At 33.6% G+C, this 16616-nt stretch overlaps 2 protein-coding genes across 3 annotated transcripts in view; one reads left to right on the top strand and one right to left on the bottom strand.

The window, feature by feature from the left end:
• The window catches only part of LOC111047256, a 45085-nt gene extending 34394 nt beyond the window's left edge, over positions 1-10691 (top strand). Inside the window, exons 4-9 of the mRNA XM_022332963.2 lie at positions 2429-2497; positions 3780-3997; positions 5425-5634; positions 6956-7105; positions 7785-7937; positions 8768-10691. Of these exons, the coding sequence (XP_022188655.1) occupies positions 2429-2497; positions 3780-3997; positions 5425-5634; positions 6956-7105; positions 7785-7937; positions 8768-10082 (2115 nt within the window). The 3' untranslated portion in view covers positions 10083-10691. The remainder of the gene's footprint in view (positions 1-2428; positions 2498-3779; positions 3998-5424; positions 5635-6955; positions 7106-7784; positions 7938-8767) is intronic.
• A 1521-nt stretch (positions 10692-12212) lies between these two features.
• On the bottom strand, positions 12213-16012 carry LOC111047258. 2 transcript variants are annotated; one of them, XM_022332972.2, is made up of 4 exons: positions 15875-16012; positions 14332-14634; positions 12905-13502; positions 12213-12874 (listed from the first exon to the last, which is right to left on the bottom strand). In XM_022332972.2, exons 1-4 carry the CDS (start codon positions 15878-15880, stop codon positions 12537-12539), a joined length of 1245 nt encoding a protein of 414 aa, XP_022188664.1. In that variant the 5' UTR covers positions 15881-16012; the 3' UTR covers positions 12213-12536. The 2 variants fall into 2 exon arrangements, with proteins under 2 accessions (XP_022188664.1, XP_022188663.1); XM_022332971.2 differs by having other exon boundaries at positions 12213-13502; positions 15875-16011.
• Between the last annotated feature and the right edge of the window lie 604 nt (positions 16013-16616).

Genomic DNA, 16616 nt, shown 5'->3' on the forward strand with positions numbered 1-16616 from the left:
ATGATGGAATATTTTAGTAGTTCATTTTATGTAGATGGTGATCATTCATTCAAGTGCAAGACAAATGTATAGTAAAAATAAATTGGAGCCTATATAACAATACATAATTTGTTACTCTGCAGTTCCAAGATTTAAAATAGTATTTTATAATTTGAGAAGTCTTTCAAATATAAGTTATTGTGATTCCAGTTTGTAGAAATTAAACACAATAAAAAACTTGCGATGAATCTAGAATAATTATTTCCAAAGCTAAATTTGCGGACTTCTTTTAAACAATTTTGTGGCGGGATATAAAGATAGAGTTGAGAAAAAAAGATAGAGGTACCTAGAGAAAAGAATGTTCAATAGACCTAGGATAAATTTTTCTGCTTTCTTTTGTTATGCTTAACAATCCAATCAGCAATTACTTGAGGTATGACATTATTTTGCGTCGAGTTCTGAGTGAAATCAGGGCGTCCATAACAATCTCTACTGACTACGCAATTTTCTCGAGTACACCTCGAAGCTGTATGACTCCTCTGCCAACAAATTGCAATTTTTTACAGCTTGGAAATTCTCTGGAATCTTGCCACTCAAGCGTGGCAAAACCCCGACAAAGGCATACAAATACTTCTTGAGTTTTTAGAAATGGAAATTCCTTCATTTTAACGTTCCTCAGGCTCCTTATTTCTATTTCGTTAATAGGCTTATTCACATTACATTGAGTATTTCGAAAGACCGCAACATAAACAAAACTGCGTCTTCCCCGGATTTTGAAAAAAAACATCTACTAAATTCTTGTAAGTTTTCCATCAATTGATTGATAACGAATCTCATCAATATTCTCCATAAATGATTTCTATTCATCTCTCAAACAAAAAACCTTGAACAAAATAATAAAATTATTAATTATTCTGAGGGAAAGAGGCATAGGTATTTTTATTGAATTGGAAAGGATTTTCTGTTGTAATGCAGAAAATTTTAGAATGAGAAAATGTTCAGAAAGAATGAATTCTCTGATTATTCTTACACTCGATTCTTGTTGCTTTATGGAAAACTGTATTGCACTATTATTGTTGCTTATGTCTGTCACACATAAATTATTTTTGAAAAATTACCCTGAAATTTAAATATGTTGAGGAATTCAGTTCAATTACACTCTTGGCAAAATGAATGGAAATCATACCGTAATGAATTAAAAATAATTACCGTATTGATAACAAATAATTTTAATATGAGATAACGAATTGAATGCTGTCAACTCACCCCGAAGACTTCTGCTACTTCTAATATATTGACTGCATTAATTTATAATTTCATTCAATAAATATTTCGTACACATTAGTTAGTACAATCCTTCACTAAGATAGATATCAACCTACACAATAATTCTATATTTGAAAATAAACAGCTCCATTTCTTAATGTGGCGGAAAATATTTCTTGAAGCAAATCATTTCCATATCAGTTGGTTGAGTGTGCAATGCCTTTAGAAGTCCTGAAACTAATATAATCATTCGCATCGTTCATGTTTATTAGTATTTGCTAAAAGCTCTGAGCACTCAATGAGAATGGATACAGATATAAAACTGGCTTTAGTGTAATAATCGATTACACACAAGCAAATAAAATGTTTGCCAGTTCGCCAAACAACACGACAACGTTCTATGTGTCTTTCAGTGTTCAACCATGCATGAACACAACGCTTTGCTTAGCTGCGAGAATAATTCAACATCCAAGAAACGTCAATCTTTAAAATGGTTTGTTCTTATATAGTGGAAGAGGTTCACATCCTAGAAATGACAACAGCTCTAGAACATACGTTGCTTTATAACTTTATATTTTCATGGATCACATTGGTAGAAACCAGGAATCTGTAAACAGAGTGGAACATTCTATTTGAAATGCGGGTTTACTGTAACAGCATTAAGCCTTCAACCTGAAGCATTGTCACTGTAATTATTATTTCGTTCAAGTCTTCATGTGAGTTCGAATAGCTGTGATAAGGGGAATAGCTGTTGTAAGAAAGTTGGTGTGTAGAAGTAGGCTAGAAGTTGATAATATGAATAATTATTGAGTTTGTTATGAAGTGGAAGTTGATAAGTTGAGTACAGTTCAAGCATATCTATTTTAGCTTACTTTGACAACCTTTATTTACTCTATTCTCTGTACAGACTTGAATTTGTTTTTCAATTTCCAATAATATTCTTCCGCTTGAGAGTGGGCCTATAACAAACCCACTCATAACTCAAGTTATAGTCTTCACATTGTTCCATCTTCTTCTATTCTTATTCCCCATTTTAGTAAATGGAGTTTTTAATAGTGTCAAATAGAGTTAACCACATTATAAATTAAAGTATGTGTTATCACATCCTTATTTTATTGATTCTTACAACAAGTACATCATCAAAATGGAATTTTGATATTGATTATTTGCTTTGCTATTTCAGAGCGCCCTGCATTCAACTTCAGCGCCTCTAGAACCAAGAATGGCACAGCTTGAAACTTTAGAAGCCAAGGTATGTCAGCAAATTTCATGTGATTGGAATGTGTTTCTCTGGATACTGATCAAATCACATTGTCTGTTAATATTGGAATAGAAATGTCTTGCGTGAAAAATTGTAATAATAATTTATTCTTCTAAAATTGATAAAGTTGAGAAAATCTTAAATGTATCCAAAGAATGAAATATGTAGGAATCATTTCTGTTACAAAATTGGTGAAATGTTGTTATATAGACTCCTATATCATTGAATTATTGAGTAGTTATTTGTAAACTAAACTAAACTGGCTACAAGAAATAAGATAGCATTTTAATATTTCTATTCACAAGCTATTTAAAATCTATTAACCCTTTCTTAATAGGTTATCAACCTAAGGATAGTAGGCTAATATTCATTCATCAAATTGCTCTTTGAAGAAGTATTCTTGAACTCGAAATAAACTCACTTTGTACCTCTCCTACCCAATTATGTTGACTATCATCTATCAGCTTTCCTCTCTCCATAATTAAATTAACAGGAAAATAATTTAAATCTTTCACTTTATATCTCAATAAATCTATACCGGTATCTTAATTGAACTTGAATTTATTGCCAAAACTCACAAATACATATTCTTACAGTATAATTACCAGAGTATACAAACATACATTGATTGTAACTTGAGTATAACAGTATCATAAATGTAATATATGGCACTTCCAATATAAGATTCATTGTGTGTTGGCAGTGAGTTGCAGTTAACTTATTTTGCTACAATTCTGGTCAAGTACGAAGTAATATACAATTTAAATTTATTAATGCTGAATAATGTATTATACCTAATATACAAAAATCGCAGAGGTTCAGAAAAAAACAAAACTTGAGAATACTACATACTCTATGATGAAGTTATAATCCAATTAATCACTGTGACGTCTTGAGGCCATCATAGTGAATCTTTCACAAAGAAAAAATACAATAGGAAGAGATTCCTGTAAGATGACGTGGGACAATTAGGTACATAGGTACTTGGTTCATGAACATGAAACAGAAAAACCATCGCTCACTGTTTTTAGTACCTAACAATGCTTGTTTAATACAATACTGTATCACTTTATACCACTAGTTTGAAGGATATATTTTACTCAATCCAATATTATATTCATTCGAGTAAATTACGTTTGATCTGTATATCTATAAAAAATAATCATTTTCATCTTCTGAGATACTTGCTATGTTTGTATGGTACGTAATGCAATTTACAGGTAAATTTCCCAATTTTGTCAATAAATCTTTTTACTATATTTAAACGTTGCAGATGGCTAGCATAGAAGTGTCATTATCAACGACCACCTCACCAAGGAGGAAGAAGATAAGCAGTGGTACCACCACACCGACACCAAATACACCGACACCCACTATGAACAATTCCAACACAAACAGTGTTGCCAGTATATACCGCACCTCGAAAGACATCGCCAAAGAACTGGACATGCTAAGGAACACGCTCAGAGACAAAGAGAATGTGATCAACAGGTGACTTAATAAAACATTTCCAATTAATATTTCCCTTAGTACAGGCAATGAATGCTTAAAAAAAAGGTATAGAGGGAAAAGTTTGAACACAATTTTTAACCCCGCAGCTCTTTTGAGGATAGTAAGGGAGTAAATATATCAAAATTCCTCACTCCTACCCCTGTGCTAAGAGGGTGGGATATCACAAAATTCTACGGAACAAAACTTGTAGGAAATTTATTTGTGTTCAGTTAGTCATGTCGCTGAAATGCATTGTTTACAAGATACATGCCTGTAAGCCAGAAATAAAAAAACGAAACTTTTAAACCACCCTCATCCCTTGAGCACAAGGAGTAGGGATGAGGGCTTTTGATATGTTTACCTTCTAAATAGTCCAAACAAAGCTGTAAAGTCAAATATTGTGTTCCAAAGGTTCCCTCAAAATTTCCCTGTCAATAATAATTGATCTATTGTTGTTGAACTGATAATTTCACATTCAGCACTATAACGGCTATACCAATCGTAGGGAGATGCTTAAAGTAATGAAATAATACATGAAATCGAAGAGAATATGATGCTCTACGAGCTCATGATTAGCACGGATTTTTTCAATCATTAAAAAGTTATAAGGCCAAAAAGATGAAAAAATCGGAGCCGGAAGGTTTTTCTTCAAAATGTGACACTTTCGAGAGCTCATACCTAAAAAAACTAGAAGAGATATGGGAAAATGTTACAATTTAAACTTCTAGGCTAATTTGTAAGCTTTAATTTCGTATTCGACAAAAATTTCCGAAAGACGCATATTGTTCGAGATATGTGCGAGAAACCAAAATATGGTACTTTCAAACCACCCTCACCCCCTTAACACAGGGGGTAGCAGTGAGGACTTTTGATATTTTTACCCCCTCAAAAGAGCTGCGGGGCTAAAAATTGTGTTCTCTATAATATAATACCTATTTCTACTTTCATGAGTCATTTTTAACATGCTTATTATTCATGATTCTATTTCCAGATCAAATATTATTCCATTTATTATTTTAAAGATTCAAGTTTGCCTTTTCAATATTTTTTTATAAATTGAGACTTTGTAAAAATTGTATTATCTGCATCCAAATTTAAATTACCATGCAATTATCATTCAACTTATAAGTAATAAATTCAACCTATCTCCACACAACTTATAACGTTCTAATTAACGCACACTCAAATAATCAACCAGTATGTTCAGTTTTACAAAAACTCCACTAAAATGAAATCAATGAACTGGATAGTTGTCTCATTGACTCACTTGTGGTCGAGAGTTGATTGCCTGTCAATATTCAGGCCGACAGCCAAGATTGTTGGCAAAATCGCTTGCAATACATTTTTTCAACAAGGAAAAATCGTATGAGGTTGATATTGTATTCTTTTTTTGAATTGTCAACCACATATATGTCACTTTGTTGCAGTCTGAAAGGACAGCTATGCACTTCGATGAGCATCGGTCGAATTTCAGCCAATAATTACCTGCAGCGACAAAACCAAAACAATCAGCCGTTGAATGAGAAAGAGCGGAAAGCAGCTGAAGACAGACTCAACAAGCTGAGGTGTGAGTTGGACGCCAAAAGACTGGCCATGAAGAACATCAAGCTGTCACTTGAGAGACTAGATATCACTGAGTGAGTGCTTTTTTGCCTGCAATGATCTGAAAAATCTTCAAGGCTTACATTACCTTCTCCATTTAACTATACAGAAATTAATCCAGTAGTGATCATGGATGAATTAGTGAGAAAAATATAGAATTTCATGTAAGAGGCCAGAATACATAGGTAATTGTCTTTTAAAGCCCAAATAAAATTAAATATTGTGAAAAATAGATCTACATAATAATTGATCAAAATTTTCTTATTGTATAACTTTGTATAGCCTAACTACTTGGAAAAAATAATATAGTAAATGGTGGATCATAGCAGGCCCATGGAATGTTATCTAAAAGGTTTAAAGACTTTGATAAATCTATGTTTTCAATGGTAGAAGTAAAGTAAACTCGTATGAACATTTGTTAGTGGAGAGTCCCTTGCGGGAATGGTAAAATTATCTAATTGACCGTTGAAGATAAAACTTCAATGTTCATTATGATTCTTCTGAAACTTCTTTCACTTGAGCTTCAACTTATAGGTATCAAACTTCAATCCTAAAAACTCTTTACATACTCCTGTTGACCTATAGATAAGTTATTCTCTGCCAATAATTAAAATGAATACGAGTCCTCGATTATTCTCATTTTTAATATTGCTCAGATCACTCATTTTCGTGATTCGAAATCACAATGTGTTTCTAGCTGGATTATATCATTTGTTGAATGAAAACAAGAAAACGCATTCACGAAGAGGTTGGAAGGAACTAATGTTAGTTTCCGAGCACAGAATTGGTTGTAAACTGTAGATGATTATTATATACTACTCATTATGCATGAAAAAGGAATATCGTCGTTTCTTATAAATAATCAGTGGAAAAAGAATTTGGAATTGTATAATGTAGCCTGTTTTTAAAGTGAAATAGGTTACTATAAAGATACTTATATTTCCATTCATTTGGGTATTGAAAAAAGATATGCTGTTGTTATCAAGATCAGCAAAGGAATAGGCTACGTGGATACAAAGAAATTCATTATTCAATATTTTTTTATTACCTGATAATATAGCCTAGTATTTCCTCTTCAATTAAATATTACTTCTTTTTCCTCTTCAATTAAAGATTGACAAATCCCATGAAACTACATAATAAAATAGTCCTCTCTATAAAGTACTCAAAGTACTCAGGAGATAAGAGAGCTTATAATTATCTGTAACATGAGAAGTGCCGTAGTACAGTATTCAATAATCATTGATCAATCATGAATAATTCAATACATTTTTTATCAAAAAATGTCATTCTGGTATGTCTATGATGCTTATATCTAACATTTTCCAATTGGTATAACTATTCTTGTTTTTGCAGTAACATAGACGTGAGAATTCAACAAGCTGAACTGGAATATCAACTTGGAAGAGAGGAGTTGAACTTGTTGAGCATATTGGAGGAAAGCAGGAACTTACAAGCTTGTTTGGAGGATGCAGCACAAAATAAGGAATCCGATACAATATTCGGGTAATTATGTGAATTATTTTCATAGTTGTCTGATGATTTCCCAATTCATTCTCATTCATACTCGATGTAGCCTATCCATATTTTCATTATTTGAAAAAACAACTTATAGGCTACAATATAAATATTGTTCCACCAGTATTGCTATTTTTATTTTATAAAATTTCAATTATTTTCTTCAATGAATTATTTACTGTTTCTTCTAATATCAGTGAGACGTAGTTCGTGTCTGAGTATCACCAATATTCAATAAATTATCCATGTACCGTAGTTGATATATTTGATGAATTTGTGTCATAAGCACTGATGTATGATTCTGATGATTGCTCATATCCTTGACTCATTCCCCTTCATATTATTATTCATGAAAATCAAAGCTTGGCAATCTATTGAGTTTCCAACAATTTTCCTGCAATTCCTTCAATTCAATTTTTTAAACTGAATCTCCTTCTCACATATTATTTCATAGAATTTAAGATAATTCAGTTCAATCATATTCATTTCTGACTGTTGAAAATGATTCCAATATTATCGCTCCAATCCAGTCTGAAAAATATTCACAATGAACAATTTTTTGCTTAACGGAGCTTTCAAATAGAAATTGGTTTTGATAATATAATAATTATAGAATAGGAATAACTGGATCTAGTTCCTAATTATAATTTATTGAATCCTCTCTCAGGTACATGAAGGATAGTTCGGCTGTGACCCTGCATGCTGTGGAGCTTCCGTACGATCCAAAAAGTCCGCGTTTTGGAGCTGGACCCAAAGAGGATGCGTCTGGTCTCTTCATTGAGTGGGCCACTGAGGACTCTGGTCTACAAAAAGGCGACAGGTGAGACGTAACTCATATTGAATGTCAATATCAGGCCTTCAATTTTATTAATGCTGGATTAGTTGAAGGATATAGTTGAAGAATGAATAAGAAGATGTGATAATATGGTTTTGGAGTAATTATGAAAAAGTCTAAAAAACTCTTGAGAATATTTCATCAACAATTAAATTCTCCAATACAGTAGGTATTGAATAAGAATGTAGTACTTTGAATTATTTTGATACCGGTATGCCATGAATACACAATAATGATTCTATATATATATATATATATATATATATATATATATATATATATATATATATATATATACGTATCTCTCTGATCTAGAGTGATCAATCACAATCAACAATAAACATAGTGTGAATAATTAAACGAATTCACTAAATTTCCACGTTCCTGCAATTTCCCAAGTAAATGCCTTTTGCCTTTCCCATTTTCCACGAATCGAAATAAATTCGATGACATTCTATTGAGTTCTATAAGCCATGCTGAGTTTTTACATGAGAGTTGGTTGTTGGAATTTTGAGAGCTATAGAGCTATAGGGCCCTTTCAAAATAGATCAGAATAGTATTGGAATCGAATAGTTGGCCACAATGATAATATTTTTTATGTTATATTCATGTTTAATTAATTAACAACATAGTAGACTGATTAAAAAGTTATTTGAACATTTTATAATGTTTTTTATGTAACACAGTTCAAAATTTATTTTATTTTTCCATTATAGTAACAACTACTGTTAGAACAAGTTGGAAAATAACTCATTATTCAATTAATCCTTTTAATTGAGTCAACTCATAGCCAAATTCTGGTTATTTTGTTCTAGATTGTTCGAGGTAAATGGAAAATCAGTGCTATCAAAAAGCAAAGAGGACATGATTCGTCTCCTCACGGTTTCCCCAGATCCAGCCCAGCTGGTCGTACTTCGCAAGCAGCCATCGCACCTTGATCAGCTGATGACCAACTTACAGGAAGAACTGTCAGTTGTCAGGGAAAAGGCGGGAGAAGCCGAACGAACCAGAGACAGCTTCCGAAGCGACAACGTTCGTCTCACTCATCGCATATCATATCTGGAGGAGCAAGTCGCAGAACTACTGGAGAGAGCGAGAGAGGACGAGCGAAAGAGTCCCATCATGTCCTCTGCGTCTAGTGTCAAATCAGGACACACCGCTCCTGCATCTCCCAAACCGGAAGTGCAGGTTTTCCAGAAAGGGCCACAAGTGACTGCTCTAGTTGCGAATCTTCCTGGATTGGAGGTCGGCAGCAAACCACAAACGGATAGTAGTATAGTTTTGCCAACAATGAAACCCAAACTGAAACAAGATTCATTACAAGATGTGAGGAGCATCAAATCGCTGGATTTGGGTGTTAATGAGAGTAACAGACAGTTAAATCGTAGTAGAGAGAGCAGTAAAAAGAGAGAGACTGGCCACTTGCAGTCTGCACAAAGTACAAACTCTTTGGATACAAAAACAAAACACCATTCCAAATCTTACCATAGGTCCACTCACCATCACCCCCACCCCCACTACCACAACCATCATAATCTCAATAGTTCGTTGTGTAATGACGTCAGTGCCCCACGTTTGGAGAAGAGTAATGGTAGAGTGTTGGATTACAACTCAGAAAGCTCTCTGGTAGATCAGAGAAGAAGTCATTCCCATCGACATACACCCGAGAGTCATCGAATCCATCTAGAGCAACGTCAAAGACACATCAGGGAAGCTCGGTCTTCGCTGTTTGATTATATAGAGCGCGATAAAACCAACTCCAAATCACTGGATTTTGATTCTGAACCTAACTACAGCTATGGCCACCAACAACCGGCCGGCCAAACACCTCACCATGGCCATCAAAAGTCATTAGACTACAATACTGAGTCGCTGAATCAGCATTTCAAGAAACAATCGGAGCACAGAGCCGCAAGACCAGTTCCGCCCAAGAAGCCGCTGCGATTGTCGCTGCACCGCGCCACCAGTCTGCAGTCGGTCGAGAACGGAAGTGAGAAGAAAACTCTCAAGAGAAATCATAAAGGGGAAGCACCTCCCATTCCTCAACAAGCTCTCAATTGGTCCTCCCCGGCTGCTGGTTTGCAATCAACTAATCATGTCAGTAATAAGTCGAATGAGAAATGGTGTTGAATTTGAAACAAGTCTTCAGTAGTATTGAGTTTTATGCGATTCATACGTGATGATTCCCTATCAGTAAGTAGCAGTGTTGAATGTGGGGGTAATTCAGGAGTAAGCACTTGTCATTGAGTAGCGAGGATTCTAATAAGCCTAAAAATGTCATACTGATATAAGATTTTTGAGGGTGTAATCCGGTACCTACTCTGAAATTTTTACAATTTTCTCAATTAACTCAGTAGTGAATTCAAAACAATTTATAATAAACTCCAAATTGGATAGGAAGGATTCTCAAATAAGCATTGCAGAGAAAATTCAATATATTACAACTGATATAAAATTTTCTAAGTGTTTATTTCTGGGATTTTAATTTTCTAAACTTCACATGATTAGGAAGTGGCAGATCTGAGACATTCCAAGATACTGAGAGATGGTTTTTTCGCAATTCCTATCCTTATAGGTGAATACAGAATCAGGTAGAATGACTTTATATTAAAAAACTTGATGACAAAGAGAACTACACAAATTGTTGCTGCGTTATTGTGTAATCATCAACAAGAGTAATTGTATGATTGAGTGGATGGCTTTTGAAATAAAATCAATGTGTGAAAAAAAAGGAATGAAGCAAAATATCACACACTGTATATTTTGAGAATTTCCTGAAAACTAGTCATTATTTGTAAGTCTATTGGACTATTTTGTGAATATTATGTGTTATCGTATAAGGTTATAAGGTATAATAATCGTATTCTAAAAATTATAATTTGTTGGATAATTGTTTACAAAGTAAGGTACGGTATTATCATGTACATGACTGTATAAAAGACCAGAGATTTAATTTTCAATTATTTTTTGATTGTTTAAAATATGCGTGTATATTCTTGTACTCATGACTAAGGGTACCTTAATTTTCTTGGAAAGCAATACTTTCCTTACCTATGGTAATAGGACAAGGAAAGTAAAAATTAATACTCAGTTTTTAAACTTCCCCGGTGGCCTGACGTCATCTGAATTAAGTGTAGAGCATTCTAGCGTCTAAGATTGAAGATTGTATAGAATATTTTATGATATTGATTATTCTATATTCTAACATTTGGACTCAATAATTTGCATCACAAGATGAAGCAAGCAGTTTGGTTTTATGACGATAATTCAACTAATATATCGAGATTCAACAAGATATCGATTGTAGAACCTCGATGAACAGGACTATCAATGTTGAACATAGATTTCGGATAACAGAGATAAACTGATTCGAATATTTTCCGCGAGGTGGGACAAAGTCACCCCTGGGTAGACAGTACCCCGGTCGACGGGTACCTATTATTCGTGAACGTGCTTATGAAGAGTTTCTCAATGACAAAGTTTGGGAATATTAAGCTACAAGAAAATTATTCTGTTAAAGGTAAGTTATTATACTGAAGTATCAGAAAATTATTCTGTTAAAGGAACGTTATCATACCATCTAAGTAATTCATGTGCGATACCGTAGCAGTAGGCTATAAAAGAGTCTTATGTACAGTGAGTTATAGCCGCAGTTAAAACAACACTATTATCAGTATTTTCCTAAAAAATCTACACCAAACAAGTTTACAGCGATTTTTTTATTATTATTTAAATTAATATAAAAGCTCATGCAATAAGTGAATCTTCAGATTCTTATTGAACAAAAATTCTTATTTTCAGTAATATAGTTAACCAGGTATAAAAGTTTTTCTTCTTGAAAATCGATAGCATGATAATTATATCATTTTATATATGTTATACTAACTGTGGTCCAGTGGTACGTGTGCCATAGTGACAAATCTTCCAGAGTAGGAACATTAAAATAAATGTATGCATAAGATTGTTAAATTATAACGGAGAATTAAGTTGATAAAAGGCCTACTCTTCATTTTTTAATACACGACCTCCGGTTTCGATGGCTCAATTGGCTGAGACTGTTCGTGTCTTCAAAGATATAAAATTATTACTCATTCATTAATAAGTTTATTTTTTCACAGTGAAAAATAATTTTGAAGATACTGTTTCTCCGTTAGACTATAAGTACTGTAGTGAAGGGAATAAACAATTATTATTATAACGTTCACAATTCAATAAGGATAGCTTGAGGATAAGATAAGTAACAATGACATAGGAAAAATATAAAATGTTAATTCAAAATTTATTTTCAACAGACAATAAATATTAACATTTACATGAATAAATTAATGAATAGCTAAGAAAAAAATGAATCAAGAAAATTGCAATTTTCAAATAATATTCAGATTAAGTTAAAAATTTGTTCAAAAGTGACTTAAAGACATGACTCATCGACATATTTCTACTAGCTCAATAATATTACAATATTATTATCGATCACAGTTTAACTCCATTTGCTTGTTATTCAAATAAAGTTCACGAATATGGTAAACTGGAAATCACCAATAAACTTTGGTATTTGGTTTATGAGAAACCCTTAATGATGTTTTAATCAGTTCTTCTGAAAATGCGCACCAGTGGTGCGGAACTGTATGAGTAGTAAACAGGAGAAGGTGGAGCAACAGGTTGTTGACCAGGATATTCAACTGAAGCCAAATACCCGTTGAAAACAAAAGGTGATGAAGGACCATTGTCAGCCTCTTGCTGCCTTGCAAACTCAATTGGTTGGTAAGTGTAGCTGGGGTAAGAGGGTTGAGGGTATGTGTAATGGGATGAGGGTTGAGGGTATGTGTAATGGGATGAGGGTTGAAGGTGTGTGTAATGGGAAACAGTTTGTACAGAAACTGCAGGTGTGTCTTGGTTCTGTCCACCAACAAATTGTTTACCCTGAGTTGTTACACTCACAGATGGTTTACCCTGAGTTGTTACACTTACAGATGGTTTACCCTGTGTTGACACACTCACAGCTGGTTTGCTTGGAGTTGGTCCAAAATGTGCGCTGACAAATACTGGTTTAACCAGGATTGTTTTGTTGGATACTTTTCCACCATCCGATGATTTGGGTGATGGGGTGGTCTGTGATGAGACAGATTTGGGTTCCTCTTTCTGTTGCTGGTAGTAGAATGACTGGAAGTTTGAAGGACTGCCCTGACTGGTTCTGTACTGACCACTAGCTGATACTTGAGCGGAATTCTGTCCCAGATTGTTCTCTTGGTACTGATTCTGTTTGAATGAGTTCAAAGCGAACTGGTTGCTTTGGAAAGATGGTTTCTGGAAGCTGAATTGTCCGGTTCTGCTATTTTGTCCAGTTTGGTCAGCGTTCTGATGTGAGCTTGCCTGTGATGGATTTGCGTTTCTGGTGTGAGCGGCTTGTTTGAGTGGTGCAGTTGTGTACTCAACTCGCTGTAGTCTGCCGTCTGGTAAAAGGACATGGTAGACACCACTGGTCACTTGAGGCTGCTCCTTTTGTTGCTCGCTTGTGATGAACGAGTATCCGTCACTTGATTCGTCAGTCTGGAAGAAACGAGAACGTGTGAGTAACCTGATCACAAATACTATTTATAAAACAACAATTGATAGTCGTATTGATGTGGATATTTCATAAAAATGCATCTTATTTTCCTTCCAAACTTGAACTATTTATGTCACTTATTATCATCACAAACATTGATATAGGCTTCCAGAGTATAGTAGACATGAAAATGGTAATTTATGACAAGTTATGTAGTCTACTTCATTATTGCAGTACATAAGTAGGCTACAGTACAATATTTTTGAAGAATTCCAAAGTATTATTATTTTTTATAATAAAGATATGGGATGGTAGCCTATAGCACATAAATCAGATATCACTTCTTATATATGTGCTATAAATTTGAAATTATCGATGAACTTCATCCATGAAATATTCATTGATTTACTGAGAGATGTGGTGTAACTCTATTATTAAAAAGTGAATAAAACAGTTCGAAATTGGCAGTTCAATTTTTGCAGTTTTCATTGGTTCAGTTTCTGGATGTGACGCATTAACAAGTACTTATCAATTGAATCTATTCATTTAGACCTATTGGTTTGGATTTTGAATTTAACAAAACAATTCAAATGATGTAACTGGGTAGCCCTTAGATAGTTCACTTGACATAAATACAAAAAGAAATCAATTTGAATATAAAATAAATTATGTAGAGAACTATAATTAAACTGGTTTTTAGAGTAGATATTCTTAATCAAACTGAATTCCATTCTTAAAAAAGCCTCGCTGATTTTCAAACCATAATTATTCACAAAACCTTCACGACAGCAAACGAAAAATAATCTGCTCTAAGAACCTAGTATTTCTTACTTGTGGCGTAGTAGTGGGATACTCGTCCGTGAAGGGAGCTTGAGTGCCTTCCTCCTCGGGTGGAGGCGAGAGAGTGTCGTCGTCATAGTCAGCCGGCGACTGTTGGTTGGTGTTGGCAAACTCAGCCGGGGGCGGCCCGTACAACTGCGCCGTCTGTTGCTTGGCGGGAAGCAGGAGCACGCGGCCCGTTGGCTTCCAGTGCACGACCGGCTGAGGTTGACTCTCCCCCGCTGCCGCTGCCAGACTGTCAGCAATCGTCTCGCCGGCGATAAGGCTCAAAGCCAGCAGTAAGGATAGTTTTACCTGACCGACAAATCGAAAATAGTGTGTAAATATAAGTAAGTAATTAGTAGTAAATAAGTAATTATTGGTAATATTGCTTCATTACAAAAAAAACATTTATTATATTTCAATGCTTACCGTATTCATAAGGACCAATTTGTCTACTTACAGAAGACTGGAGCTAAAATAAAATAATAGAAATACCTAAAAAAATAGCTAAAAATAAAATAAAATAAAATAAGAGCTAAAATAAATAATGCTAATAAGATGTAATAAGAGTAATAAAATGTAATAAGAGCTAATATAAGAATACAACTAGTATGTGGTAAGCTAATATATGGGCTTGAACTACAAGACTAAGTAAAACAATGAGGTGAATGCTTTAAATTTATGTTGTAAGCTGAATAATAAGTTATAGAAGTTATAAACTACAAATATTGAAAAAGTAGAACAATGAGGTGAAAACAGATTTTGTTGAAATAACAAGAATATAAGGTGAATATGGTGTGTAATAGAAAATTCAAATCGATGAGCGTGATGTGATGAAAATATTGATTAGATTGCACATTGAAGTAGCAACTTCCTTTCCTACTGGAAACTACAATATACACGCTACCGATAACAAACGGTTGTATTATAATAGTAGAATCTGGTGAGTACATTATAGTTTAGGAAAGGTCTTTGGGAAAAAATATGTTGAGGATTGTGATTCGTCGATAAAATTGTCTTAAATTTTGTAAAAATAAAGTGATAAATTTTCAAATTAAAATAAATCTCTATTATAGACAGAACTTTCATTTCTCATAATCTTCATGGAAAATAAAACTTAAAGTTATTAATTCACCCGTCGATGATAATTTATTATAGCCCAACATTATCTTCCAAAAATAAGTTCTTTGTTATTTCCTTATTCAAAGAATACATCAATATTATTGGAAATAGTATTTTTTCAATGTATTTGATTACAAATCACAATTATTAATTCTTAGATGAACTCCATGAGTGATGAATTTTCAAGCTATTGTAAATTTCAACTTGATTTTTCTGAACAAGATTTAGAAAATTCAACTTGTGTTTATTCAGTGATTTGATTTGAATTTGCAAAAGGAAATAATTAATTGCTCTTGTAAAAATGTTTAAAAAATCGTAAAATCAAATCAAACTCTAACAATGTATAAAATTGTGATTTACAATGGCAAATAAAAGTTTAAATTGAATGCGTAAATTTTAAGTTAAGTAAAATTTGACTGAACTAACTCACCTGCATTCTGAAAGATGGTTCAACAGGAACTATTGTAGGACTTCAACTTGTAGATAGTATTTATACAAAGCATTGCTAGATTATGCCAATGTCACAGGTTCGTCTTTGGACTTGAATTTCGACGAGTTTGGAATTGATAATAGTGTTTTAATTTCGAGACATCGGATGCATTCCGAATTATTTTCATGAAATGCACGGCGGTCGAGTGTCATTGACAGGAGGTCGTCTATTACAATCAGAGAGACGTACATTCTTGTCAAACGTCTGAACAGCTCAACAAGTAGAACTCAATATAAGACTTTCTGAACTAATATGAAGAATGAGCTTCAGATACATATTATGGTCTGGCTCTCACTGGAGCCTAGTAATTTTCGACCACATTGATAACACATTTTATAATTTTGATTCGTTAGTGCAATACAACCATAAATCTTCGAAAATTCTGCTGGGAAAGTTAAAGCCAGTTTTTAAAACTGATACAGTGGTTAACATTAAGTGCATACAGCAAAATAATAATTACGATTGTGGTATTTTTGCTTTTTTCCACCTTGCTAGTTACAATAGGATTAGAATAAAGAATGAGAATAGGAATATTCAAGGTAATTTTCAGTTTAAGAAGTTTGATGCAAGGAAACAACAAATGCATGTATTGGGGAAAATTTTCAACCACTTAAAAAGGTCTGAGCTGGAAACTGCACAAGATGCCCATATTAGATGAAGCAGAGTCTATGTATATTGAAAA

This window comes from Nilaparvata lugens, chromosome 10, assembly GCF_014356525.2.
Source record: "Nilaparvata lugens isolate BPH chromosome 10, ASM1435652v1, whole genome shotgun sequence".
Taxonomy (NCBI): domain Eukaryota; kingdom Metazoa; phylum Arthropoda; class Insecta; order Hemiptera; family Delphacidae; genus Nilaparvata; species Nilaparvata lugens.

Bases quoted from the DNA above. Each gene is read 5' to 3' on its own strand.
- LOC111047258 (XM_022332971.2), bottom strand. The intron at 13,503-14,331 runs GTAAGAAATACT...CGTTTCTTCCAG, and splicing joins ATCCCACTACTACGCCACAA to ACTGACGAATCAAGTGACGG.